Source organism: Brachycentrus maculatus, unplaced genomic scaffold (genome assembly GCF_059751285.1).
Source record: "Brachycentrus maculatus isolate JH-2025_06_01 unplaced genomic scaffold, ASM5975128v1 h1tg000483l, whole genome shotgun sequence".
NCBI classification, from domain to species: Eukaryota; Metazoa; Arthropoda; class Insecta; order Trichoptera; family Brachycentridae; genus Brachycentrus; species Brachycentrus maculatus.
The window spans coordinates 665,755-693,712 of record NW_028281230.1 but is presented as its reverse complement, the minus strand read 5'-3'; the positions used below and the strand labels follow the sequence as shown (position 1 = coordinate 693,712).

The following is a 27,958-nucleotide window of genomic DNA, read 5'->3' as shown; positions in this document are numbered from 1 at the left end:
TGTGATAGTTTTTACTATATGTATTATCTACTTAAACTATGCTAAAGAAATTCCTGGATGACGATGACTAGACACAAGTTATTAGTGAGAATGTAATTTAAAAAAAAACACATTTATTTTTAAAACACTTATTTAATTTTACACAATTTTTTTACATTTGCAGTATTTAAACAAAAACACAAAAAAAAAACAAATTATCTGGCATTTAAAAAATGGTTTTATTTTACGTTCCTCCTCATGGTGTGATGTTCTGTCTATTGAGAATTAGGGGGAAATACGAGACTGGAAAACAAACAAACAAATTAGATAACTGAAAGACTTATAATATTGAAAAATGAAATGATTGAGGCGTATGAAAGATAAAATGGGCAGACAATTGTGGAGACAGAAATTGAAGAGAATTAAGAGGAAAAAGTATAACACACATGACTATCGTTTTTCACCCCCATGCTGTTGGGCCAGATTTCTTGGTCCATGGCTCAACTTTTTAGGCTGAACTTAATAGTGCTGAATGGTAGTTCGCATTCAATTCAATTCAATTCAATTTATTCAATATCAATATATATTACAAACAAACATTTAAGGCGTATACATTAAAAAAAAAACAAATTAAAAATTACGCAAGAAGACTCTTGTTAAATGTGTAGAAGAATCTCGCTTCGGAAAACTCCTTCGGACACATGGAACAGATCAATATCCAATGTGATATTGTTCAACATAGCGGTAGCTCTTCCTACAGGCATAACCATCGGCAGGTTGGTCCTGTGTATAGGAATGTGAAACAATCTATGCCGACGCTGTCTTAGGTAACTATCGGGAACATACAGACCAATGCTCTGGATGATTTCAGGATTATTGATCATACCGCGCAACAATCGATCAGCATATGGGCTCGGGGCCCATTGGTGGCCTCTCAGCGCCAGTTCTGCCAAGTTCATAGGCAGCTTTGTTGCCCATGACTCCATACTGCCCCGGTACCCAAACCAACCTTACCACGTTTTTCCTATCTGGTTTTTGTCCTTTTCTAGTGCATATTTGCTTAAGAGTTTGGGATAATATAACCTGTCTCAAAAGTTTCATTCAGCCCTCTTACTAATTGCTTTCGTCTCTAATTCCTGACTCTTGCTTCTTGCCTCGCAACTATTGATGCGCTCAATGCGGCAACCTAACTTGTCGGTAATTATCTATAGGCGCACATCTTGACAAACTGAATTCCCATCAGCGGATTTAGATGATCGAGTAATGTATCAGTAAGGATTAGAAACGATGTTTCAATTTACAAGATGATGATCTATAAAGGACCATATTTGACAGAGATCTCTTGCGACATATCCTACAACCCGCATGGACCCATCCCTCCCTTTGCGATGAAAGGTTTTGATGATGATCGGAATGTGTCAAATGGATCTTCCTTCTTACCCCAGCGCCGACGTGGATGGCCAGAACCATGTCGTCTTCTCCGCTTCCGATGGAGATCTGGGCTCTGCCGTCGCCTCCGACAGTGATGGTCTTCCCGGAGCAGGAGCCGCTAGAGGCAGACCCCGAGATCACGTCGCAATAGGTTCCGGCAGGGAGGCAAGTCTGAAATTTATAAATGGTAAAAAAATATTGGTAATGAGGACAGCTTGGTTGTGATTGGTAGCCTGGAGGAGTAAGAGGGAGAGGAAGATCCCTCACAAGGTGGACCGATAAATTAAGCGCTACATTCAGCGTAGTCAAGGGATAACTGGAAAAAAATCATTGCTTCCACAAGGGTCATAACCCTCAGTAATGAGGAATAAAATGGAGAAAAAAAGAAAAAATATAAGTCTTCTTCTTTTCTAATCATTATTTGCAACCGATAGTGCATACAGCACTGTATCATATTGATGCAGTGTTATCTTGATCGTTACTTACATGAAGGCAAGGTGATCGTTTCTGTGCTTCAGGGACTAGTCCAGGGTAGTATAAAATAAACATTAGATTGTAAAATCACTCTAATGTTTATTTTATACTACTATTTTATTTTCACCCCCCTGGGAATCTAACCCGGGACCTCCAGCATGGTTGCTGAACATACTAACCATTACCCACAGATAATTATTCTGTTGTCGCTATCATTGCTGAGGGTCATGACCATCATCTCTTCTTATCCTCAAAACAATTTGTGTAGTTCTCCTTAACCTCTCGGTACTATAAACCGGGCTAGGACATTCCGAAGCCTCTTCTAGTGGAACGGAAGGCCTGTTGACGACAGTCAACAGTCCGACTTTTCCTGAGGGAGTGCAAGGTAGTATTCTCCCAGCAATGAACAAATGCCGAGAAGTTTTTGATTGGCCCACACTAGTTTATCCTTCCTGTTCCCAACACATATTGAAATTAAACATGTTTATAGCTAGAAAAAACAAAAATCCACTAATTGATATATAAACTTTGTACATAATAAGCAAGGTAAAATAGTGGTGTTCTGACTGCTACTTAGCAATATACGCTATTACCGATATTACCATGTCAAGATACTATTATACGCTACCTGTTACCAGATACTAGTCGTATCTCGTACTATGCGCCGCCACGGTACGCAAAAGTATATAAAACATTTACTATATCTACAACCTACAAACATAATAAAGATTAACTTTAAATAAAATATTGTGGCGCGTGCCTCGTGCAATCGCAAACAGTGCAATCGCGAGCAGCGTGACCTCACCATAATCGTCTTGACCAAATTTGTAACATTTAAATATTTTTTTGTGAATATAAATCTAGAGTAAAATCTATAAATCTTAAGTTATTTGTAAACAAAATCTTTTGTGAAAATAAACGCGAATCATTTAAGTGAGTTTAATTATTTCTTTTATCCATTTAATAAAAATGCAACTTTTGAGGAGATAATGGAGACGTGGATGCACAATGTGCACTTCCCCACATTGGGTGAATACGGTTCCACAATATGTATGTAGATCATTTCAAAAAACAAGTTGAATGTGTGGCATATTTATTTATTTATAGCTAGTATGGCTAGTATATTGTACGTATTACAGCTCCGTACAAGTATCATGATATGTATAATGATCTCTTGACGTATCATAGTGTTTGTGCCTGAGACTGATGTACATACTAGGGACACCTCTAAAGGTAAATAATAAATGACTCCCATCTTAAAAAAATCCCATCTTAAAAAAAACCCAACTTAAAAAAAACCATCGGCATCCTTGATTTGGTCAGTCCAAATGAATAACTAAATAGTGTCTAAATGGAGTACTAAATAGTACAAATTTTCCTCTTCTTCGAATCCTCCCATGTGTCTCAAAAGCTGAAGGACTTACCTCAAAGCTAAGGATAGTATTAAAAGAAAGAATGAGGATGGTATTGAATGTATATTTTCTCACCTGCAGACTTTCATTCAGGTCATTTCCGTCATTGTTGAAGGCGGCGAATCCCTTTCCCCCTCTGCAGAAGGCGATCTGGTTGTTTCCATTGTCCCACCAGTCATTTACTTGAGTTCCCTTGACCGCGTTCCGGAAGCCGACCATGTTGGTGATTTGGCGCCACCTGTGTTCGCATACCCACCCATTTCCGCAGGATCCGTCCTGATAGATACATATAAATTATACGACAGATAGATAAAGATAAAACTGGGCAAGGGGAACCAAACGGCGGAGCTGCCATGAAGAAGAGGACTGAGTTGGGCGGCTTTTGGCAAACTCAAACAGACTGCAAAATAAGAAGATTCTGACCTGTCTAAAATGAAAAGTGTACGAATCCTACATAATGCCAGTGAACACATATGCACTAGAGACTATGGCTCTGACAAAGAGAAATGCAGAAAGCTTAAGTGCACACACCAATCCATGGAAAGATCCGTGCTTGGTTTTAAGGGATAAAATAAAAAATGAAGATACCAGGAAAAGAACCAAAGTGGAGGATATCATGGATCATGGATTTATTGTTTATTCTTGGGAATATCAAACCTTCGTTGTGGGTAAATCGTGTATCATGGTACTAGAAAATATTCTATATGTCTCAAGTAAAAATTGAGTGTTAGAAGAAGAGACTTACGGGGTTGATGGATGGTCCGATAATGTTGCCACCCCCGTCTTGTGGCGGTCCCTGGTCGGTGTCATCGAAAGCAAAACTGCTCATGATGCGAGGTTCTCCGTAGGCATGCGCAAGGTTGAAAGCAACGGCACCCTATAAAGTAAAATGGGAGTCATATCACCATCTCTGGAGAGTGTAGTCTGGAATTTCTCACTCAAGAATTACATTAAGTTAAAGTAACTTTGAACAAAAAGAGTAAACCCATTCACAATTAGCAATAGGCTATTAAACTTGTAAGGTTGGAGCCTAAATAGGAAGATGATAAGCGGTATTGCATAAGCTGAAGCTAGTCACTTGGATATTAGGTGATTCCCAAAAATCACCATCTCAATGATCACACCATCAAATAGCACGATAGAATCTTGGAGATTATTTAGTTGTATATTATGTATATATAACAATACTTTTATCATACTTATACGAACGTCTCCAAGCATCACATGGATGATATAGCCAAATGGTACAATCTAGTGCTTTTTCTATATCTTACTTCCATCAACCATTCATAAAAAGTTTAATTGTTTACCGACAATGGATAATTAATTTTAAATAATATGGACAACTAACATATCTTTTTACCTTTTTTGGACAAAAATAATATGTAGGATTGGCTAGGATAAACATTTTAGTACATATATCGCTCACTCCTTTCAACGTCATATATCAAAAAATTTGATTTTTTAGATAATTTTTAAAGTTTAAAAATATAATAAAATGTATTAAAAATAAGTATCAAGCCACTTATTGAAATTTTTACTGTGCAACAGATCTTTTTAGGTAAAACCTAAATGTTTTTTCTCCATTTGAAAAATATTTAGTAAATTTAAAAAAAATTATTAAACAATACCTTTTCTTCAAAATGCAAAAACAACACTTTCTGCCCGCTACAGCGGGTAAACATTAAGATAAAAATATGCCGCTTTGCTGGGATATAGTACGTTTTCTGGGCATTTCGAAAACATGCAGAACTGAAAATTGACAATTTTTTATATATGATGTTATTGAAAGGAGTGAGCGATATGTTTTCTTTGGGAGAGGTGAGCTATATGACACCTATATAAGGAGAACCATACCAATGAAAATTTGAGATTTAATTTAATTTTATTTACGGCTAACGCCTTTAACAATATTAATAAAAATAGGTTAAATAACAATGAAGAATACACCACTAAAAATCATCACTATTAGTAAGCAGCGAGAGAGTGTGAAACACAATGTTTAAATTTATCCATTATAACATGGAGAAGAAATGCTGAGAAAGTGCAGACTTCAAGGTGGATAACAATGTATTAAATAAATCTATACTCTCAAAAAATTTGGCTAGAATTGACATGTTTATTGCATACACACTTCATGTATATCGCCGTCAGCCTTCACGAGTGCATAGCGTTTGCTGTTGTCTCACGTTTGGAGCATGTGAATGTAACAATTGCGTATCGCAACTTTAGGGGAGAAATAAAGTATTCACCTTGTACTGCTTGGACTGCTTGTAGGTGAGGATATCAGCTCCTCCGGCTCCGTGTCCTCTCTGGTTGTCGTGATTGTCTACGAAGTTCAGACCGTCTCCTTGGGAGACCATTCCCCATGCGGGACCCCAGTTGACCAAGTACTTCAGAGCATTCCTTCCTCTGAACGCTTTTCCGATTTCGGCGCTGAACTATAAAATAAAATTTAAAAGATACAAAGATAAGGCATTTTAGCACACTAAGGACGGGAAGGAAATTTCTACACATTCGGTCGATTGATGCTTAAGGACGGCAAGGGTATTATTACCTTCTGCACCGGCCTCATTTCAATGTCAGAAAAGAAGGAATTATTTAAGGTTTTTATATGAATATTTTGTACCAATCTCTTTGTTGAGGTCTAAACTGTATGTACATAATTATCAAATCCCATTGCCAACGGTCCGCAGGCGTAAAAACACTTGAAATGTGTTAATAGAGATAAAGATTTTATAATAAGATATTTCAATAAGATCGGAGAAATGTGCTCCAAAGAGCAAGAGCAGGGAAACAGTTGCTGACTGATTTCAAGGTCCTGAAGGTGTCCTGTCTGAGGCATTATATAGGACAGGAATGGCAAACCTTTTTGAGCCTGAGTGGCAAATTTTTTTTTTTATATAAAATAATATGTCGCGTGCCACACGCCATCGAAATAAAAATGCATCAAATGTTTATGTTACTTCAAATTTTCAATATAAACAAAGCATTAATACACTGAAAAAAATAAGTAAGTACTTAATAATGGCAAAATAAAAGGAATAATAAAAAAAAAGACTAAATTATTATACAATGTAAAGTATTATACAATGCGATCAATTAATGCATGAATGTCATCACATCTTCGTTTCTGTCATTTGCGAAACTAATGATGAACGAAGAAAATACACATGGCCATTTAAATATGTTTTTTATATTATTTCTTTCAACTATTTTTAAAACTTTTAAGAATTTTTTATATAATCACTTTTATTATTTTCTCTTCATTCGCTTGCCATGCAAAATTGTCTCGCGTGCCACCTATGGCATGCGCGCCATAGGTTCAGACATATTATGTCATATCAGTCATAGGTTCAGACATGTTATGTCATATCAGTCAAACTGCCCATTTGAGGGTTGGAATGTTTAAAGTTGGCATTTTCCTGCGCTCGTTGAACTTACCCTAAATTCGGTGACAGCGGCTAGCGGAGTATACTCGTCCTTGGAGATGGCTTCACCGCCGAGATCGATCACTTCCTGGACGATGTAGGGACGGGATCCGCTCGGGAAGAACTCTGTGTTGAGATCATTCAGCCTATCGTAGATGACTCTCAAATCTCCGGGCCACATGTGCTTGGCAGCGTCAACCCTATATATAAAAATTTGTAATAATATTTAAACAACAACTCAATTAAATGAATACATAATAGAAAAAAATATTTTATTTATTGGCACATATCCTGAAAATTTTAAAGAATAGAGGGACAGGATTAAGATTCGAGGATGAGATTAGTACAACTCGAGGATTTATGATCTTCCGAAAACCTTTAAAAACCACCGTCCACTAGTCAAATGATCTGAACCAGTGCTACCGGCGCCAAAAAAAAGAATCCCAATGAGACGTATGGACGGAATGGTGTTGATGATCAAGTTAGCACCGCGTCAATCCGATGTGGTCCCATATGGACTATTTGTAGGTGCATAAAGGTGACAAAAGCTAGATAAATTCTGGAAAGACCGGGGTGTGAGTGACAACACCAAGATAAAGCTTGTCAGGAGTTTGGTCCACTCCATTTTTCTGCATGATGGTAAAACATGGACCATAAAAGCAGCAAAACAAAGACAAATTGACGCTATCAAAATGTGGTGTTGGAGGCGCATGCTCCATATTCCATGGACAGCTAGACGCACCAACGAGTCCATTCGCCAGGAACCTACGCTTGGATGGCTTGACTCTGGCCAGTGTCTGTACCCGACGGATTCTCCAGTTCTTTGGACACGTTGCGCGTGGCTACGAGGATAGCCTGGAACGACTAGTTGTGATCGGTATCCTGGAGGGGAAGAGAGGGAGAGGAAGATCCCCTCACGATGGACCAATGAAGTCAAGGCAGCAGCAGGCACCTCGGTGGTTGGAGCGCTACGTGCAGCGCAGTCAAGAGATAACTGGAGAAGAGTCATTGGGTCACAACCCTCAGCAACGAAGAATAAGACGGTGAAGAAGAAAGGTGACACAAGTATGGGAAAACGCCAAATTTACCTGAATCCCGCCACTCCAATGTTGATCATGTTATTCAAGAAGTCCACAATCTTCTCTCTGACGTATTCAGACCCCTGGTTCAAGTCATGCAGTCCTACTAGTTCACAATTACGGACCTGTAAAAGAAGAATTTTATAATATTATGTAACAATTTTTATTTCGGCTTGACAAAGTGGTAGGTGCAATACTTAGTCAGCCATATTTTGTTAACAACAACATATTAAACAGTATTAAAATAGATACAAACAAAGAAATATTATATTTTCCAGACTAGAAAATGCATATTTTATTTATGAAAATGAAACAGCTATATTTGATAAAATGTAATTATAATTATCAAACATAAAAATAAAAATAAAAATAGAAACTTAATCCCATAAGGCAACTTTTGAGGAACATAAATTTGTAACTCATAGGTGGATAGTACGCTACGGAAGTAGAGATACTCATCTTCTCATTGAGTATTCACAGGGCGGGATTAAAAGGAATTTTAAACTTACTTCGTTGGGGTCATTGTAGTTGTTGATGGTGCAGATGGGATGGTTGAAGTCATTATCTCCATATGGGACCGATGGGTAGTTCCGGCTGCCGGAGCTGGTCTGGGATCCCGCTGTTCCTGTTCCACCACCACCTCCCGTCATGTGGTTGAACACCACATCCGGGTAGATCCTGCAAGTTTCCCATACAATATTATTTGGAGAACGTCACAGCAACATTAATTGTTTAACCCGTTGCACCAGTAATAAAGATGACATAATTTATTTTGTCTTTATATTTGTCTCTTTATAAAAAAACTCGCTCACTCCTTTTTTTCAGGAGATCGTTTTTAGAGTTTAAGAATGTAATAAAATGTATTGAAAATAAATACTAAGCCTCTTATGGAACTTTTTACTGTGCAACAGATCTTTTTAGGTAAAACCTGAAGGTTATTTCTCCATTTGAAAAATATTGTATTTAGTATATTTAAAAAAATAATAAAACAATACATTTTCTTCAAAATACAAAACCAACACTTTCTGCCCTGTAGCGGGTACATATTAAGTTAAAAATATACCGCTTTTGCTGGGATATAGTACACTTTTTAGGCATTCTGAAAACATGCATAACTGAAAATTGACGGTTTTTTTATATATGACATTGTTAAAAGGAGCGATGTATCATATCATCTAAGTGGAGAAACCCAGGTTGACAAAGATTTGGAGAAACCAAAAATTTTGTGAATATTTAATTATGACACAAATTACTCACAGCCTAATGATAATCTCTTTTGGATCATAAAAGTTGGGATTTTTACTACTTCAAATTATTTTTTATCTAAATTTTCAAGATAAGATTGGTCGAGCCTTTCATTGGATGTTATCTGTAATATAACATGTAATTCCACTCCCAGGTAAGCACACCCTGATGATAACTTCTTTAACACAAGAGGTGGGTGGGTACAATAAAATAGCTATCTTCTTTCGGTACACCACTTTAAAAAGATTACAATGATATTATGTATTAATTATGAATAAAGTTTTAAATGTTAATAATTAATGATAACTGTTGATAAGAGTGATTGATTGACGCTATTATTTTGTTTAAGATATTACTTAATACATTTTTTTTTATTTGTCATCCAGATAACTTGTGTTATTGTGATTTTCTTAAAATTCCACAATAAGATAATCGAAAAAATACAATCTGTTTTTTTTTCCAATTAATAACACTGCGTCAATACGATGCAGTGCTCTATAAACCATTTGGTGCGGAAAAGGGTTAAAAAAGAAAGAATGCTAAGACCTTAACAAAGATATTGGTACATAATATTCATATAAAAATGTTAAATATGTTATTCTTTCATTTCGGACTTTGAAATAAGGTCGGTGCAGAATGTAAAAATACCCTTCTCATCCTTAAGCAGCAATTGACCGAACGTGTAGAAATACTTAAAGTATCTCGGTGTAGCAATATACCAAAATTTAAAATTCCATACTCACATTGATGAACTGGTTAAAAGAATAAGGAAATGCATAAAGAATACGGAAATGCATATCGCTCACTCCTTTCGACAACGTCATGTTTTCCGAATGCCCAGAAAATATACCATATCCCAGCAAAAGCAGCATATTTTTAATTTAATATTTACCCGTTACAGGGCAGAAAGTGTTGTTTTTGCATTTTGAAGAAAAGGTATTGTTTAATTATTTTTTCAAATATATTAAATATTTTTCAAATGGAGAAAAAACATTCAGGTTTTACCTAAAAAGATCTCTTGCACAGTAAAAAGTTCAATAAGTGGCTTGATATTAATTTTTAATACATTTTATTTTATTTTTCAATTTTTAAATCGATCTCCTGAAAAATCAAGTTTTTTGATATATGACGTTGAAAGGAGTGAGCGATATGTATTTATTAGACTACGAAACATTTTTGTTATAGAAAATTTAAAAACAATATACTATGCCATTGTTAACTTCTTACTACAGTATGGTATTGTTGGATGGCGGGGAACTTACAACAACGCCTTGAAACCTTTCAAATCAGTTCAGAGAACAATAATTAAAGTAATTTTAAAAAGAAAAGAAAAACCTATCCAACAAATTATTATTTCAATATTCAAAGTACCTTTCCCGTCCTTAGGGCGTTTGTGCAGTACACGGGGTTTTACTGTCCGGCACTTCAGTTAGCGTGATAAAACTATGATTGGCTTGTGCTTTTGTTCATATTTCTTCGGATCGGTGCTCTTGATCGTTGCGTGAACACGTTGCGCGTAAATTCGATCACGCTAAACTGGCGTAGTCGCTTTCATTTTTCAAAACCGGACTGCCGGACGGTGAAATCCCGTACAGTGGACAAACGCCCTTAGTGTGTTAACATATTTAAAAAAAAGTTATAATTACCTCACTCCAACCTTGTTGCACCGAGAGACCATATCTTTGAATGCATTTTCGTCCCCTGATCGTGTGCCTAACCTATAAGAAATGGGTTGGTATCTCTCCCACCATGGCCTGTTGCCGATTTGCAGGTTCTCGCTCGGGGGTGAAGTCTGGAAATTGGAACAAACAGATACATTAATATACACAGTTGAATTTCGGGAAGAAAATTTGCCAATGCAGGAAATTGTTACCCACAAGTCGAAACAAGGCTGTCCGAACACCAGTAGGGTTATTCAATAAAAACAAATGTGCCAACATTTGACTAGGGCAAATCAGGACTGACTCACTCATTTCGTATGGCCGGCCTGGCAAGCACGGAATTGGGAAGCTTGTGGCAGCGAACAGGTTAAACTTTCTTCTGAGAACACATGTGCAAGTTAAAGCGCATGGCACGTGCGCCTCAACCTAGCCCCACATATTTATCTTTTTCCTTTAATTTTTAAAAAAAATGTTTCATATAAAGTTGCGACACGTATGATATCTGTCTTGCGCCACCGGTGAGTATTTCTTCCCGCAGGATGCAAAAGTTGAATTACCTGGACTCCCCCGAATCCCCTGGGTCCCAGGAACCTCTCGCACTCCTCGGCGATGTCTCCCCACTTCCACTCGAAGAGATGGACCATGACAGACCTGTCATCCCAGTAGTTCAAGTTCTTGTGCTGCGCCGAGGCGGCCCCGAAGACCGCCAACAGGACCAAAGCTGTCACTCTCATGATGACCTGGTGATAAAAGCATCCAATTATTTTTTGGAACGCTTCCAGCATTATTGGATTCAGTTATGTATATACTGCGGAACAGCAGTATTCCACATATAGATTACAGTTCCACAGTATTAATTTATGTATTAAGTATAAGTTCTTGATGCATTGCAAAAAAATATAATGGCATAAACCATCCGGTGTATTGTGGATTTGGAAAATAACGTAAAATCATTTAAAAAAAGTTTTAAATTTGATTTTTAAGTAGCATTTAAATAAATTATGACACAATGAGCAATAGTTAATTGATACAAGGAAACTAATCCACCATAATTTTTTTTACACGGTATCGCGTGGAACGTAATATATATGGTGTAAATGAGGGGTTCAGTGTATAGCAAAATCAAGACAGTTTTTAATTATAATAATAATAATAAATATATGTTTCGTTACCTTTTTAGTTTCACCAGAGCTGATCAAACTGATTTTCAAATTGCTAATCTTCTATTTATACTAGTGCCATCACGTCAAGATACATATAATCATGATTACTATCAAAGATTAGCTGATATATAGTTCATTATTTTTGTATATATCTTGTAATAATATCATTATGTAGAAATGATTGTATCAAGTACTACTGTTCTATGTCGAAGAATAGGTTCAAAGATTCATATGACTTTATTCTTTTACAACAGCGCAGATTTCATTATATGTCGTGATATTGTTATGCTAATTCATTTCTATTGTGGTTCACACTTTCAAACTACATACATTGCAATGATATATCTATTTTACGATGTATGCAATGTGTCCACAAATGTGGACACATTGCATACATCGTAAAATAGATATATCATTTCAACAATAAATATTGTTGAAAAAATATATATTCCGCTTATCATAATTTCATGGTACACGCATTTGTTTATATATATTGAATACAAAGCTTGTGGGTGGGTATACAATATAATACACTAGATGAAGCTAATCTTAATAATTAAAAACCACAAAAATAGGTGGCAAATAAGATAAATTGTAAAAAATAAAGAAATATTAAAGAAAATATGTGAATATCAAACCCTTATCCGCACCCCAATGAAGCATAGGGTACTGCATCATATAAACTCAGCGTTATAAATATCGTTAACACACGAAGGAAAGGTGATCAGCCCTCCGCTTCAGGTACCAGTCCAGGGTGATATTGAAGAAATATTAGAGTGAAAAAATCACTTACATTTCAAATTAATATCACTCAATTCTTAACCCCCCTTGGGAATTGAACCCCGGACCTCCAGAACCGACCATTACACTACGGAGGTGGACAAATAAGAAACAAAAAATAAATTATGAATATTACACAGTGTATAAAGTGATCACTTAAACTATCAAATGACAGATTTTAAGTCCTGTTAATGCCCAGACTTCCATATTTTCATCTCATCTTGTGTTTCAGGGGCCGTGGATAGTTAGTATTGTAATGCAGCATTCATTCATAATCACTCTATAACTTATAATAATTCTATATGTTTACTTTTTTTCGAGATCGGTTGTAAGTTTTCATCATCAGAGGAGGGCTCTTTTTATTTCTTGTGGTTTTAGCCTTCAAAAATTCGGTAATACGCGATTGTCTGCTTATTTTCTGCGTATGCAGAAACAATATCAACACAATTTCGAATATATATTTTTTTAAATTCATTTAGTTTTCATGAAACCGTGTTATAAAAAGCGTGTTTTACAAAAAATATATTTTATACATCTGTGTTATATAAAAAAGTGATATATGAAACCGTGTTTTACGTGTATATGAAAAACTAATCTAGTTGGGTATTACCCAGAATTTGTAGACTAACATTTGGACACATTTAAAATATTATGAATAATGTAATAATTTTGTTTGAATGCTGCACAGGAAAGCCCCATCTGTGATTTTTTAACCAACATAAACAAAAGCTCTCTTCGAAAGGTCAAATCGTGAATTCGAATGAAATCATAAATAATTCGACGATTTATTCTCCGTTGGTACGCCATACTGTTAGATAAAATATGGGTTATCAAATTTAATTGGTACATCTAAAAGTCAACATTTAACATGAACTGGAGAACAAGAAAACTGTCAAATTCACTAACCCGGTCAGATGATGTTGACGGTGAAGATGTAAAGTTCTCAGCGGGAGATCATGACTTCACATAGTGTAACGTGCTGACACCTTGACATCTGTATAATCTCACAACGATGCAAGGAGTTGACCGATGTTACTATATTTATTTGCTTCATGACACACAATACTATATTTATTGTTTTACGAATAGTGACTGACTGGACTGACAGTTGACAGTACGGTGTTTTGACATTTTTGGCGGCAACTAAAAGCCGGTAAGAAAAATATGAAGAGCTCTGTTTAACCACGAGCTCATATTGCTTTTCAAAATTTTAAGCTAAATATCTTGACATTTTACTGGTTCATAAAAAACAAATATTTTGTGTTACGCGCTATTTTTAAATGTGACATGTCTTTTATAAACTACAAAGGTTTTAAATTTACAATGTGTACTTTCGACTGCTCTTGGCTTTCGAGAAAGAATTAAAATATGATAATGATAGATGTAATAACACGCGGATTACATCTATAAGTGCCATTTTAAATTATCTTATTTTTAAGAGTAAAAAACATGTAAATTAAAACATAATCTGTAAACGTTTACAGTACATACATCACACGAATAGTACGCTTATTATATGTATTTAATACATTTAATACGCCATCGTCGATTTTTTAAAGGACCTTATTTTTTACCTAAATAAATATTAGTAAAATATGTTGCCAGGAACATTACAAAACATGATTACAGTGGAACCTCTCATAACGAGCATAATTCGTTCAAGAATCTTACTCGTTAAGCGAAACATTTTTTGTTTTGACTAACTCACAAGTGAATGTCACGACATTTTTTTTGACACGACACTTTTTCACGAAAAAGAGACTTGCCCTTTCTCTGTGTCTCGTTATGCGAAATGTCGCTCGTTAAGGGAGCCACCTATTTCGCTTTTTTGTTGCTCGTTATGCTCGAATTACTCGTTATCAGAAATTCTAATGTGTGAGGGATTTTCCGATTTTATAAAACGAATACATAATAATTAATGAAATAAATTTATTTAAGATAATTTATTATCATTTTTATCTGATTGGTAAACACTTCAAACAATATATTTCAAATAAATCTTAATTTATTTTGACAGATTCGATAAATGATCGTCAAAGATGATTATAAAAGAATTCATATTGTTACTGACGATAAATCATTCTCATCTTTATGCTCTATCTAAAATCCGGTAATAAGGAAAAAATGATTACAAATAAAACACGTAATTTCAATGATCTCATGATTATTTTTGGGGTCTATGTCTTGGAACCAGCATGTATAGCTAGAACCATGTCATCCTCATTAGTTCTAATAGAGATATGCGCTCTTCCGTCTCCTCCGACAGTGATGGTCTTCCCAGTGCAAGAGCTTCCAGACTTGGATCCAGAAATGACATCGCAATAGTTTCCAGCCGGCAGGCAAGTCTGGAAAAAATAATAAAATACGAAAGAACAAAAATCCGAGATGTTGAGATGTCAAAATGTAAAAATAACTCCTAAGTGGAGAATCCCAGATTTGTAAACAGCCCAAAATGTTGTGAATTAAGTACAGTGGAACCTCTCATAACGAGCATAATTCGAGTCAGAATCTTACTATACTAGAAACCTTTTTTTTGACTGACGCGGGAGCTCACAAGTAAATGTCGCGAAATAGGGACTTGCTCTTTCTCTGTAACTCGCTATGCGAAATTTCGCTCGTTAAGGGAGCAACTATTTCTTTTTTTTTACTCGTTATGCGAATTGCTTGTTATAAGAGGTTCAACTGTAACCGGTCAAATTATAAGCTGTATAAATAAAATTAAATCATGTTTTCAGGTGTCTCCCAGTATGTAAAATAATTCGGTAAGGATTTTGGATACATTTAAATAAATAAAAGGGTCTCTGCTAAATAAAAGCTTTCACGAATCAACCACTGATGCTCTGCGAACTCAAATATGAAGCGACGTGAGAACGGTGTGATATATGTATGAGTTCCAAAGATTTAGTAGTGCCGTTGTCAATCATGGGTAGAATGGTGGATGTTACACGCGTATAAAGTGGTCACTCAAACCAGCCTATAACAGGTCGTGAGCCCTGTAAATACTTTGACTTTCATATGTTGAGATGTCAATATAACAAAAAATTGCGATTTAAAGTCAGACTAACTATCCATATATGAAAATGACTGACTTGTGTTAGTCCTCGAGGAACTCATACACATAAAATACTCTCTTTATCATCCATTGATTACTTTATGTAATACCATTTTTATAAACACTTATTACTTACCGGTTTCGGAATATCATTCCATCGTCAGGTCATTAAAATAAAATTATTACGATTTGACATTTGTAATTCATTTGTCTTCTTTCTCTCTTTTAAAATTTTATTTTTATACAAATGTCAAATCGTAATAATTTTATTTTAATGACCTGGCGATGCAATAATTTTCCGAAACCGGTAGTCACTAATAAGTGTTTATAAAAGTGGTATTATATAAGGAGAGTGTTTTATTACCATACCACAAAGTTATCGATGCTTTTAATATACAAAATATCATACACATAAATTTATAGGAGAACCTTTGTCATTATGTCTATTTCTCCATTTCATTTTTCAAGCAGCAGTGATATTCATCTCCCTATACTCCTTCAACTATGTCATCTGTATACTTCTAAATACATATATCCCATTTCTAGATCTTTCCCTCATATAAATGAAGATCAGGTCACATCGAATCAATCCGAATATTTGTAATTAGCGCCGTTATCAGATAATTGAATGTACAATATCAAAACTGATTTGCTTTATCTACCACTGGGTATTTTATTGGAAAATAAATTATTTCATCTTGTCAACAAACGTGTCATGAAAATTTGGGCATACTTGATTGTTTGACGTCAAGCAAAGTTCTTTATGTACGAACTCCATCATACTCTAAAGACTGTACAAGATGAAAATTACAGTTGTAATCTTTATTTATTTTAAATGTAATTCAAGTATTGATAAAATTATCGTTGACAAGAGATACCTACTCGTGGAATGTTTTGAATTAGATATTCGTTATCAACATCAACGCCGACATTAACAATTATATTGTTTTACAACATTTTTAGTGTGTCCAAATACTTGTTCACAAATTTGGATTATCTCCAATTATAGGGGTTATTTTTCGTTTTTTTTTGACACCTCATCAAAGATGAAGAAGAATACGGAAGTCTGGACTGAAACCAGCCTATGACGGTCGTCGGCCCCGTGATGCCCCGACTTATATTCGACCATATTCTTCTTCATCGTTGATGAGATGTCAAAATATAATATGAATTGTATTGTTGTTTAAACTATAATAAAAGTTCGATCCATGAATTGTCTTTTAAAAGTCATTGAATAATTTTTTTTACCTGTAAACTCTGGTTGAGATCGTATCCATCATTGTTGAATGCAATGAATCCCTTTCCCCCTCTGCAGAAGGCAATCTGGTTGCTGCCATTGTCCCACCAGTTATTCATCTGAGTTCCCTTCACTGCGTTCCTGAAGCCAACCATGTTGAAGATCTGGCGCCATCTGTGTTCACATACCCAACCGTTTCCACAGGTTTCATCCTGAGAACACATGAAATATGTATATTAATTTTACTTCACTTCTTATTGAGCCTAGAGAGGCTTATTGAAGGTAAGAGATATTGAAGGTAAACAATCATCCTGGTAATTTTTGCTTTGTCTGCTGATGCTTTACAGCGACTTAGTGCTGCAGTGGAATCACTATTTCAAGTGTCTTCTTCCTATATTGCGTTTACCTACCACTTGTAATACTAGTATAATACATATAAATTCGTTTTCTCTAGCTTCTTACATATTTAAGATTCATTATAGTATCTATAACTTCTCTTTCTTTCTTTTCCCAAGGGTTTTGAAACGTTTTCCCTTCGAACTCTCCTATGGTATTTTGAACATCATTCTTTAGCACTGCAATTAAAATGCTTCAATTTCCTTTGTGAAAGCTTGGGTAAGAGTTCAAAGTTGGCTTTTGGCGCCACAGAGAAGCACTGAAAGGATAAAGCATCTAACGATTCTCGTGTACACTTTGAAATTGATGTTTCTGTTCTTATCCTGACTTTGGGGGACTTTGACTATCTCTCGGGAATGATGCCAATGGTTATCTAACCAACAACTTATAGGCATTTGACAAAAATGCAATCGATTTTAGAAATACTCTGCGTTATACACTCTGTCAATATGTCTGACAATCCTCGAAGGTCAGGAAGACTTATTTAGTTCTCGCATGCATAATATTTTGTTAAACTTACAGCGTTGATGGATGGACTGACGATGTTACCACCTCCGTCCTGTGGTGGACCAACTTCTGAGTTGGTGAATGCGAAGCTGCTCATGATACGTGGTTCTCCATAAGGATGCGCCAAATTGAAAGCTGTCGCTCCCTAAACGTAAAAAAAATATATCAAATTTATCATCCGATTATGATCTTTAAAAAAGTAATTATGAGTAAAATGCAAAAGTACGTACCTTGTATTGTTTAGACTGCTTGTATGTTAGCACACTGGCACCACCAGCTCCGTGTCCTCTCTGGTTATCGTGATTGTCTACGAAGTTAAGACCATCTCCATGAGCGACCATACCCCACGCGGGACCCCAGTTGGACATCCACTTCAGGGCGTTTTGTCCTCTAAATAATCTTCCTATCTCAGCGCTGAACTGTAATTTTTTGGAAATTTTGAAGCTAACTAACTACAGAACCATTGGTACTTTAAATTGATTTCGTGATATAAAACGTCTAGTTTTCTTACTCTGAATTCGGTGACTGGAGCCAGTGGAGTATATTCTCCCTTAGAGATGGCTTCTCCACCAAGATCTATGACTTCCTGGACTATGTATGGACGAGATCCACTTGGAAAGTAAGCAGTGTTGAGGTTCTTCAACCTTCCATAGATGATTCTCAAGTCTCCAGGCCACATATGCTTGGCAGCGTCAACTCTGTAAGTTACATACATCTTTGTGCTGCGATCTGGTACTGGCGTTAATATTACTGCTATTTTTCGAAAGATTATCGAATTTAGTACCAATCAAAACCTCATCTACTTGAATTAAAAGTTTGATAAAGCTAATTTACCTGAATCCCGCAACTCCAATATCGATCATTTTGTTCATGAAATCGACAATCTTGCCTCTAACGTATTCAGATCCTTGATTTAAATCATGGAGTCCCACAAGCTCGCAGTTTCGAACCTATTAATTTGGATATATATATGAGATTTGGTATTGAAAAAATTTAAAATACGTGACTACATAAATAACATCAAATGATGTGAGATTTTTACTATCTAAGAGTACCTGAACTGGATCGTTGTAGTTGGTTATGCCGCAAATCGGATGGTTGAAATCGTTATTTCCGTATGGCACTGCAGGGTAATTCCTGCTTCCAGATTGAGTACTGGATCCCCCAGTTCCCTGTCCGCCACCTCCGCCGGTCATGTGGTTGATGACTACGTCGGGGTAAATCCTGTAAGGTCAAATCTTTATTTTAGTGCTTTCACACAAACATCATGGTAAGATTAACGCAGAGAACATCATAGTCTAAGCTTAACTCGAAGGTGCACAGTTTACACCCGCGCTGTGCCAGGCGGGTTTCCCGCAAGGTATCGGACCCTCCCAAAGGGAGGTAAGGTCAAATAACTAAAATGAGAGTACATTATGTAATATTTTTTATGTAAACTTGTAGCGGTCAGCAAGCCAGTCACCCCTACTGATAATAAGAACGAATTCTCAGAAGTATATCACTGCAACTATGCAGAACAAAGGAGGCAGTGACCGGGAACAATGGATTGCACACGTCCCATTGCAATTTGTTTTGACTAACATTTCAAGACAAAGGAACAAAGAGTTCCCAAACCATATAAAAGGGGAACAGCCTGGGCCTCCCTCTCTCACTCCTACACTGGGAACGTAGCCGGTACCATCATACAGTCGACACCCGTCTACCGACGTCGTCACGAGAACACCGCATCAAGACCTCGCTACGATCTCCAGTCCAGCACCCTCGTCAGCATCAAGAAGTTACTCCGGTCAGCCCGACAGTCCATCTACGGCCACGCTACAACTACATCGATTCGACCCGTCACGTCTCACTACGCCACCGCTACACCGGACCGTTTTGTGTAGCCTTTGTTGACCAATAAATACCTTTTCAACACGACCGTCGTCTTCCCCTTCACCACACCCCAAAAACTCAAAAACATTAACAGACGCCTCTGATATATACTGCTGGAGGCGCGTGCTAAGAACACCATGGATAGTCAGACGCACCAACGCTTTCGTTGTCTTAAAAATGAGGTTGACAAGATTCTCCAATATATCCACCATCAAGCAAGGAGAGAAGATGGTTGTGGAGGAAACTCACATGAGAGAGATCTCACACGCAGTAGTCAGACCAGATAAAATCTGTCAACTGCTCTTGTTAGCGCCCAAAGATGCGGGGTTATGACAGCAATTAGTCATAGTTGTCACGATTCTCGATCATGAGTCATGTTGAGATGAAGAAATATACATATTTAAGTGCTGAGATTTTATGTTTGTGACTAACCTGACTCCAACTTTGTTGCATCTGTCGACCATGTTCCTGAAAGCGTTCTCATCTCCAGAACGAGTCACCAAGTTGTAAGAGATAGGCTGGTATCTCTCCCACCAGGGCCTATTTCCGATTTTCAAATTTTCACTTGGAGGTGAAATCTGGAAATAAAATAATGAGTAAATCGTCGATTAAGGCAAAACAATTTATCACATTCATTTTATAAAATCCTCAAATAAACTTTCTGAAATGGTAGAAAATATTTTTTGTGAACTTCCATATTCCTAGAAAAAAAATACCATGCTAAAAAGACAGCAGTATAATTTCTTTTACTGAAGAAAGAACTTGCACAGTGAATTACCATGATAAATTAAAAACCGTATGAGATGAAACATTATAAGAGTGCCAATCCCAAGAAACCAGGATCATCCCACATGGAGAAATGATGACATCCACCACCTGCGTAGTAACAAAAGTACTCGTAGCACCATCAGCAGTCAGAAGGAGTGAGGAGTAGGTACAAAAGAAGAAGAAGAAGAAGATATTCAAGCGAAGAATGGATTATATATTGAAAATTCCCAGCTCTGATACTAGGCTTCTTCACAGACTTATTCTTGCAAAGCAATTTTTTTGAACTTGCGTTGCAAAAATGATTGAAAATGTGAAACATAATTGTATCCCGATTTTACTGTGAATTAACATTCAAAAGCTTTCAATATCCCTGTCACTGCTAATATAAATAAATACAAGTTTATAAATCCACCACCAAATTTTCTAGAAGCACCCCGGTATAGTCAATGAAAGGGATTCGTAGAAGAAAGGATAGTTATATAAAACATGGAGTAAAATGCTCACAGTTTTAAAGAAATATATATTCATAAAATTTTTCAACAGGTAATAATGCTAAGTCTTGCGATATTTTTAATTACACTACAAATCATATCTTTCCTATTGTGAGAAGCAAAAATCAAATTACCTGGACCCCTCCAAATCCCCTGGGTGCAAGAAATCTCTCGCATTCGGCAGCTATGTCTCCCCACTTCCACTCAAACAGATGGACCATGACAGACCTGTCACCCCAGTAGTGGAGGTCCTTGTGCTGTGCGTAGGAACTACTGCAGAGAGCCCCCAGCAAGAGGGCTATGGCAATCCACATCTTCAAAGACCTTTAAAAATTGTATAAATATTATATTTTGTATATTAAAAGCATTGTTAACTTTGTGGTATGGTAATATAACACTCTTCTTATCATTCATCGTTCACTTTGTGTAATACCACTTTAATAAACAGGTCATTATGATGAAATTATTACGGTCTGACATTTGAACAAAACTAAGCCCACTATGGGAATATTTTTAAAAGTAGAAGTAAATTTAATAAAAAACCAACTAAATTATTAGGTATTATACAAAGGGAACGATGAATGATAAGGAGAGTGTTAATATAAATATTACTTTTCATATATTCGCTCCTTGAGTGGAGATATTGAAAGCTCCCAACCGCATTCCCAGATATAATACAGAAGCTCTAGGCTTCCTGACAGACCACTCTTGAAAAGCGATTCTTTTCATGAACAAGAAGTGAAAATAATAAGATACTTGTGTCTTCATTGTACTGTAAATTTACATTTTATAGCCTTCAATGTTTCTTTCTTTGCTAATCTAAATAAATACGAAATTTGTAAAATTACCAAGTTCCTATGATTAGTAGTTAGCTCGGTTAGTTAGCTAGATCCGATTCCAACTCGACGTTGGTCGGTACGCAGACGTCATTATCATGGCCACTAAAAAATATTTACATACTTGCGGCACTTGAATTTAAGCATGTATAATACATATTAAAAGGACGTATTGATTTTTTAAAAGGATTTGGCTGGTTTTTTATCCGCTATGTCCAAAGTTCGTTAAATAGAGGTCCGTTTTATTGAGGTTTTACTGTAATATTATTACATATTTGACCACTCACCGAGATTTTTGTGTACCGGTTTTGAGACGTACCCGTCTGTTAATTGTTCGTAATTAATAAGTCCGTAAATTGTACCTATTGCAGAAGATGTTGTGACCACCAAAGTCAACTAACTTGTGTAAAATTATGAGACAATTATTGTGTATTTACTCGTAAACTCAATTATGTTCATGGCAAGTAGTATACAATTCCAAAATATCATAAAATATTTTTTTACGATTAATAAACTGTCATTCAATTTACCTTATTATTAATTCTTTTCATCGTTTATTTACGCGTAGTTGTAAGCTCAGTGTGGTTAAATAAAATAAAAAAAAAATCGATATCATATATTCAATTTAACATTTCCTTATGAAGCAATAAAAATATTTAAAATCTACAAAACAACAATGCAATCGAAATTGTGACAATACAAAGAAGCACGCTCTCCGCCATGAGCAATGTTGTGTTGCTGTGATGTTTAACAGATGGCACTACCATTTCGGTCAAATAACCTTGTTTTGTGTTTTTACTTGTCACTGGTGTATACAAATAAAAACATGTCTTTAAATGCAATGTAGAATTTTTAATCATGAATCACATAAAATTATATTATCTTTAAACATAAAGAGTAAACCAACTCACAAGTGGGAATAGCCTATAAAACTTAAGCCTAAGTTGGGCAACGATAAACGGTATTGTATAAGACGTAGCTAGATTTCATAGTCAGTTGAAAGTAAAGTAGGTAATTAATGTTTTTATTTAATATTTGATATTTAAAAGAGAAATATTTGTTTTTTACTTTATTATTATTTACAAAAATACTTAAATTTAATACTATTTCTGTGAGCCTAAGCGGCTCATTATTAGAAATAAGTATCAAATTGTGTGAGAGTCGGTTCGAACCATGAAAGTCTGACTTAAGAGTCCGCGACACTAACCACGGGACCATAACCCGACAATAGGCGAATTTGCAGTTTTAAGATGTGTGCTGAAATGATGAAATGTACCAAAGTTTTATTACTTAGGCTGTTGTTGTATTGAATTAGTGATTACTCACTAAGTGATGAAGTGTAAACAATCATTATGGAAACGATGTACGTACAGTATTTATAGAATGTGGAAATAACACATTTCATATTTATAAACTGATGTGTTTGCTGATGGTTGGTTTTAATTTATATACCTATATTCTTATACAAATGTTGATTTTGCTTCAAGGTTGCTTTCATTTCCCATACCATACATCAGTGGTTCTTAACCGGTGCTCCGCGAGCTTGTTGCAGGTGCTACGCGAAATTATGAAAACCAAAATTTAATGCTGGCTCATTTATTGTGCGATTTGAGTTTTGAGCAAATATAATAGCTATATGGCAGCGCCCTTGCAAAGTGAAGTTGTGTGCGCTCACCCCACAACAGCGGTCAACATTCAATATCATCATAATTAAAACAGATGAAAATATAATGGGAGTTATGTGTAGGAATTTGTATAGACGGTGCTCCATCAATGGTAGGTTCATTGAAGGATTTCTGACCCTTAATTTCTGACCCTTGGCTTAGCAATTTGGATGAAGAAATGAGAGTAGCTATATCAAATATTAGACTTAATATCGCTGAAATTTGTAAAAGTCGACAAACTCAAGTGTCACAATAAATAATTTTTGTCGCAAAAAGTTTCATTGAAGTATTTGTTTTTTTTTAACTAATGTAATTTTTAACTTGTTTGTAATAAAATAATCAGTTAAATTTTTGTTAAGTCTTTAGTTTTGGTGCACCACGAATTTTCCTTATGATCAAAAGTGCTCCCTGACTTCAGAACCACTGCCATACATAATAAACGCGTTAGCATTAAATTACGTTTTCTTTAGTGGAAACTAAATGTCACCAATTTCTTTTTCTAGAAATAGCTTTGACTAGGGAATACAAGAATGAAAGAATGACAGATATGTGCTTTTTTAACAGAAAGTGATGATGGGTTGGCTTTTTTATGACGTATTCTTATGACCGTTTTATTTATTTAATTTTTATTTTATTTTATTTGTTCGGGAATTGAACAGCTTTGCATAAAAAAATAATTAAAAAAATAGTTGCATTAATAATAATAATAATACGGTGCGTAGGGCACTGCTACGAATCGATACATGTCAACTTGAATAATACAAAATTTTCTGAAACGCGTCCAATTTGTGGCATTCGTGTATATATATTATATATTTGAATGTCACGAGTGACTCTTTAAACATGGGCAATTTTCAGATAATGTTAAAAATTCAAAACCACGAATCGTGAAACAACATAAAAAGTGAAAATATTAAAATATACTCACTACTTTTGAATAACAGGCTAAACTTTTCGCCAATTCAAAACATAAACTGTTTTGAATGTTACGATTGACGCTTTAAATACGGCTGATTTTCAAATAAAGCCATAAATCAAGGATTAAATTTTAAATTTTTTTGCGGATATTTTACTAATATTTTTATGACTTATATAGATAATAAAAGTACATACGTATAATATTCCTTTGTTATAAGTTAAATTGAATAAAAACCCCAGATATAAATGATCCATTACGTTGCATTTCAGTAAATATTATTATAATTTTAATCGATTTTAAGTGCACAATTTGGGTTTTAAGATTAAAATTTTAAAGTATTAAGATAAGGTAAGTACAGATCTTGTTTATCGTGAGAATGATTGATTGGTTTTTGATATTGATAGTTTAATATTAAAAACCAATTAATTTGGGTAGACTGACTGTAAAATTGGTATAGGGGGTTCGGTTTCCATTCATAATATAATTCAATATTAATTATTGGGATTCGCATATTATAAAAGTCTGTGATCGTCTGCGGGCTCTAGGGAGTACTTTTTAAAATTTGTACTTTATCCTGCCTAAACAGACCTTAAAGATTATTCACTATTCTTTAGTGGAATCCATATTAAGATATGGAATTAAGTCTTGGGGACATTCGACGAAAACAAATTAAAAAATTGTTCAAAATCTGCAATATTCCATAGTCAAAATGATTGTACCCAGTCATATATCGCTCACTCCTTTCAATAACGTCATAAATAAATAAAAAATTGATTTTTCAGGAGATCGTTTTTAAAGTTTAAAAATATAATACAATGTATTAAAAATAAATATCAAGCCACTTTTTGAACTTTTTACTGTGCAACAGATCTTTTTAGGTAAAACCTGAAGGTTTTTTCTCTATTTGAAAAATATTTAGTTTATTTAAAAAAAAAAAATTAAAAAATACCTTTTCTTCAAAATGCAAAAACAACACTTTCTGTCCTGTAGCGGGTAAATATTTAGTTAAACATATGCCTCTTTTGCTGGAATATAGTACATTTTCTGGGCATTACGAAAACATGCACAACTGAAAATTTACGATTTTTGATTTATGACGTTCTTGAAAGGAGTAGTGAGTGATACATAATCAAAGGAACAATCCAATCTTGATAAATAAACATTTAAAATTACTGCCGGTACGTGGAATATTGTGGATGAGTATCATCGTTGAGCAACAAACTAGACAAAAATATCGAAATCTTCTAGTACACAACCATGATACACGTTTTACACACAACGAAGATTTCACAGTCCCAAGAATTAACAATGAATATGGGAGTCGAACACTGCAATATATCGTTCCGAACATTTTTAATTTGTTGCCGACGGATGTTAGAGGTCAAAATAAAATATGTAACAAAGGCAAAATAAAGGAATGGGTAAATGATCAAGAGTTTATTTTATGAAAATTGTAAAATGTTTATATCTTTAAAATTTTCTCTCTTTTTGTGCGTATTTTGGTTAAAATGGTTAAAAACAATGAATAATGTTTTAAAAAAGAACTCCACCGACAAGACACACAAGGTGGCTTGGTGGGTCTCTACAAAAAAAGTTTAAAATTGTTATTTGAATAAATGTATACAATTTATGTTAGTTAAAAAAAATGTATATAAAAAAGTTAAATTCACATAATTTTAAGTGTGTCCAAATCCTTATTCACAAATCTGGGTTTGAATAAAATTGAGCAGTGGGTAAATTAATCATGGGTAGAATAGTAAATGTTACACGTGTATAAAGCGATCACTTAAACCAGCCTACGACAGGTCGTGATCCCTGTAAATACCCAGGCTTTCATATTCTTCTTCATTTATGTTGAGATGTCAATATGTAAAAAATGTGAACGTTCGTTTATTCAAAATCTTAAATGTTGAAAAATGATATAAAGTCATTCATCGATTGCTTTGAAAATTTAATACAACATTGCATTCAAATACGAGCATGTTGTTAAATATACCTGTGATATGTGTTTTTAGCTGAGACAGGTAAAAATAAAAATATTTATGAGAAAAACTGAACCCATTTTCAACCTTAATGTGCATCGCCATCTGTTTAACATAACAGCGATACATGCAATACTAAATATGACTCATGGTGGGCAACGTGCTTCTTGACAGTTGCTGTCACTTAGGATTTTCAATATTTTTGATTACATTTTTGTTTCACTGCTATTTCGATATTTTTATTATTTAACTATTCTAAAATTGAAAATGTGTTTTCTATTAAATTGTTTTATCATTTTACCAGACTGAGCTACAGCAAAGCGTGGCTGACTACAGGATGTTGCAATATTCAAAAAGGGTTGTATCTTCAAGAAAATAATTGATATTCATGTAATGATGCATTTTGTCAAATTGAAAAGTCCATCTTTCCAGCCATTTTTTAAAGGAAGATACTCATACACGTTGTCTAACTTACATAAACTTATAAGTTGTATGCAATACCGGATGCTCAGGCCATCATTGATGCTCTTATTTTCCTCTTATTCATTGTACCTACCATACCATCTTCATTTTCTTTCCTATAGAGCAGAATTCTCTCAATCCGAGCTCTTTCCTTAACGTCATATTTCTTTTCTTCTTCTTAATAACTTAAAGTAACTGTTTACAACATTTGAGTGTGACACACTCAAAATGTTGTAAATAAATTATCTGGTCAAATTATAAGCTTAATAATGAAAATGAAAATGGTATTATTATCTGGCGTTTCTCATGTGTGTGATTATAATCCAGGATTCAGACCTCACATACTAATATAAGAGTTTCTGCTTAATAAAAAGCTTCTTTACATCTCACAAATAGATTATAGACATCTAGTGAAGATCTAGTGATTCAAGAACAAGGTTTCTAAATTGGTTCATATATATAGAACTTCCAAGAATTTGAGTAGTGTGGTGGTCAATAATGGGTAGAATTGGTCAGCCCCGTAAATGCCCAGACTTCCATATTCTTCTTCATCTTTGATGAGATGTCAAAATATAATATAAAGTAACTGTCTTAAGCAGTTCTAAATAGCGCCTCTACTGTTCTGATCCCCTTTCGAATGTCGTTTATTTCGGAGCCAGGAGATCTGGTTTCTGCTCACACCTCGTCGATCCTCTTTTTTACTTTTTATTTTTGGGTGCAATAGCTCGTACTTCTTTTCTTTAAGCACACGCCCCAAATCAGACACCTATCGAACTTTGATAACAGTCAGAAACTGTTTTTCTATGTTTGAAGCACATTTACGTTGCTGACCTTGTCCATCTTTATTTTATCAAATAAAATATTGTATACTCTTCTCTTAGATTCAAGAATCTGATCTGAATCTCTCGACTGATCACTTTTTTATATTGTGTTCATAAAATTAATAATAAATTTTACACTGCGTTGGTCTGATGCGTTACCTTATGCATCATGTTGAGTAAATTGTAGTCAGAAGAATCAGAGAATGGCGTAAAAATAAATAAATAAGAGATTGAAAATATTTGCAACAATTTATTAATTTAATAAAAGTAAACAAACGATAAAAAGTCTCTTTAAA

At 35.0% G+C, this 27,958-nt stretch overlaps 2 protein-coding genes across 8 annotated transcripts; both read right to left on the bottom strand.

Annotated features, from left to right (window-relative positions):
• Window positions 1-112: 112 nt before the first annotated feature.
• LOC148302068 (alpha-amylase 1-like) lies at window positions 113-13,800 on the bottom strand. 6 transcript variants are annotated; one of them, XM_088272228.1, is made up of 11 exons: window positions 13,562-13,800; window positions 11,270-11,452; window positions 10,698-10,843; window positions 8,316-8,484; window positions 7,816-7,931; window positions 6,741-6,927; window positions 5,549-5,737; window positions 4,042-4,173; window positions 3,372-3,572; window positions 1,420-1,581; window positions 113-282 (listed from the first exon to the last, which is right to left on the bottom strand). In XM_088272228.1, exons 2-11 carry the CDS (start codon window positions 11,444-11,446, stop codon window positions 265-267), a joined length of 1,497 nt encoding a protein of 498 aa, XP_088128354.1. In that variant the 5' UTR covers window positions 11,447-11,452; window positions 13,562-13,800; the 3' UTR covers window positions 113-264. The 6 variants fall into 6 exon arrangements, with proteins under 6 accessions (XP_088128354.1, XP_088128351.1, XP_088128355.1 ...); XM_088272225.1 differs by lacking the exon at window positions 13,562-13,800 and adding an exon at window positions 12,966-13,175; XM_088272229.1 differs by lacking the exon at window positions 13,562-13,800 and adding an exon at window positions 11,885-11,935.
• Window positions 13,801-14,583: 783 nt separating this feature from the next.
• On the bottom strand, window positions 14,584-22,221 carry LOC148302067 (alpha-amylase 1-like). 2 transcript variants are annotated; one of them, XM_088272232.1, is made up of 10 exons: window positions 22,102-22,221; window positions 21,113-21,302; window positions 20,152-20,297; window positions 18,903-19,071; window positions 18,682-18,797; window positions 18,359-18,545; window positions 18,078-18,266; window positions 17,861-17,992; window positions 16,956-17,156; window positions 14,584-15,000 (listed from the first exon to the last, which is right to left on the bottom strand). In XM_088272232.1, exons 2-10 carry the CDS (start codon window positions 21,290-21,292, stop codon window positions 14,833-14,835), a joined length of 1,488 nt encoding a protein of 495 aa, XP_088128358.1. In that variant the 5' UTR covers window positions 21,293-21,302; window positions 22,102-22,221; the 3' UTR covers window positions 14,584-14,832. The 2 variants fall into 2 exon arrangements, with proteins under 2 accessions (XP_088128358.1, XP_088128359.1); XM_088272233.1 differs by lacking the exon at window positions 18,359-18,545 and having other exon boundaries at window positions 18,078-18,261; window positions 22,102-22,206.
• Window positions 22,222-27,958: the final 5,737 nt, after the last annotated feature.

Excerpts from the sequence above, each read along its gene's own strand:
- LOC148302068 (XM_088272224.1), bottom strand. The coding sequence starts at position 13,130 with ATGAATTTAAAAAAATATATATTCGAAATTGTGTTGATATTGTTTCTG. Across the intron at positions 8,485-10,697 it reads TGCAACAAGGTTGGAGTGAG|GATCTACCCGGATGTGGTGT; the intron begins GTAATTATAACT and ends GGAAACTTGCAG. Across the intron at positions 7,932-8,315 it reads ACTACAATGACCCCAACGAA|GTCCGTAATTGTGAACTAGT; the intron begins GTAAGTTTAAAA and ends CTTCTTTTACAG.
- LOC148302067 (XM_088272232.1), bottom strand. The coding sequence starts at position 21,292 with ATGTGGATTGCCATAGCCCTCTTGCTGGGGGCTCTCTGCAGTAGTTCC. Across the intron at positions 19,072-20,151 it reads TGCAACAAAGTTGGAGTCAG|GATTTACCCCGACGTAGTCA; the intron begins GTTAGTCACAAA and ends TTGACCTTACAG. Across the intron at positions 17,157-17,860 it reads TCAGTCCATCCATCAACGCT|GATGAAACCTGTGGAAACGG; the intron begins GTAAGTTTAACA and ends ATGTGTTCTCAG.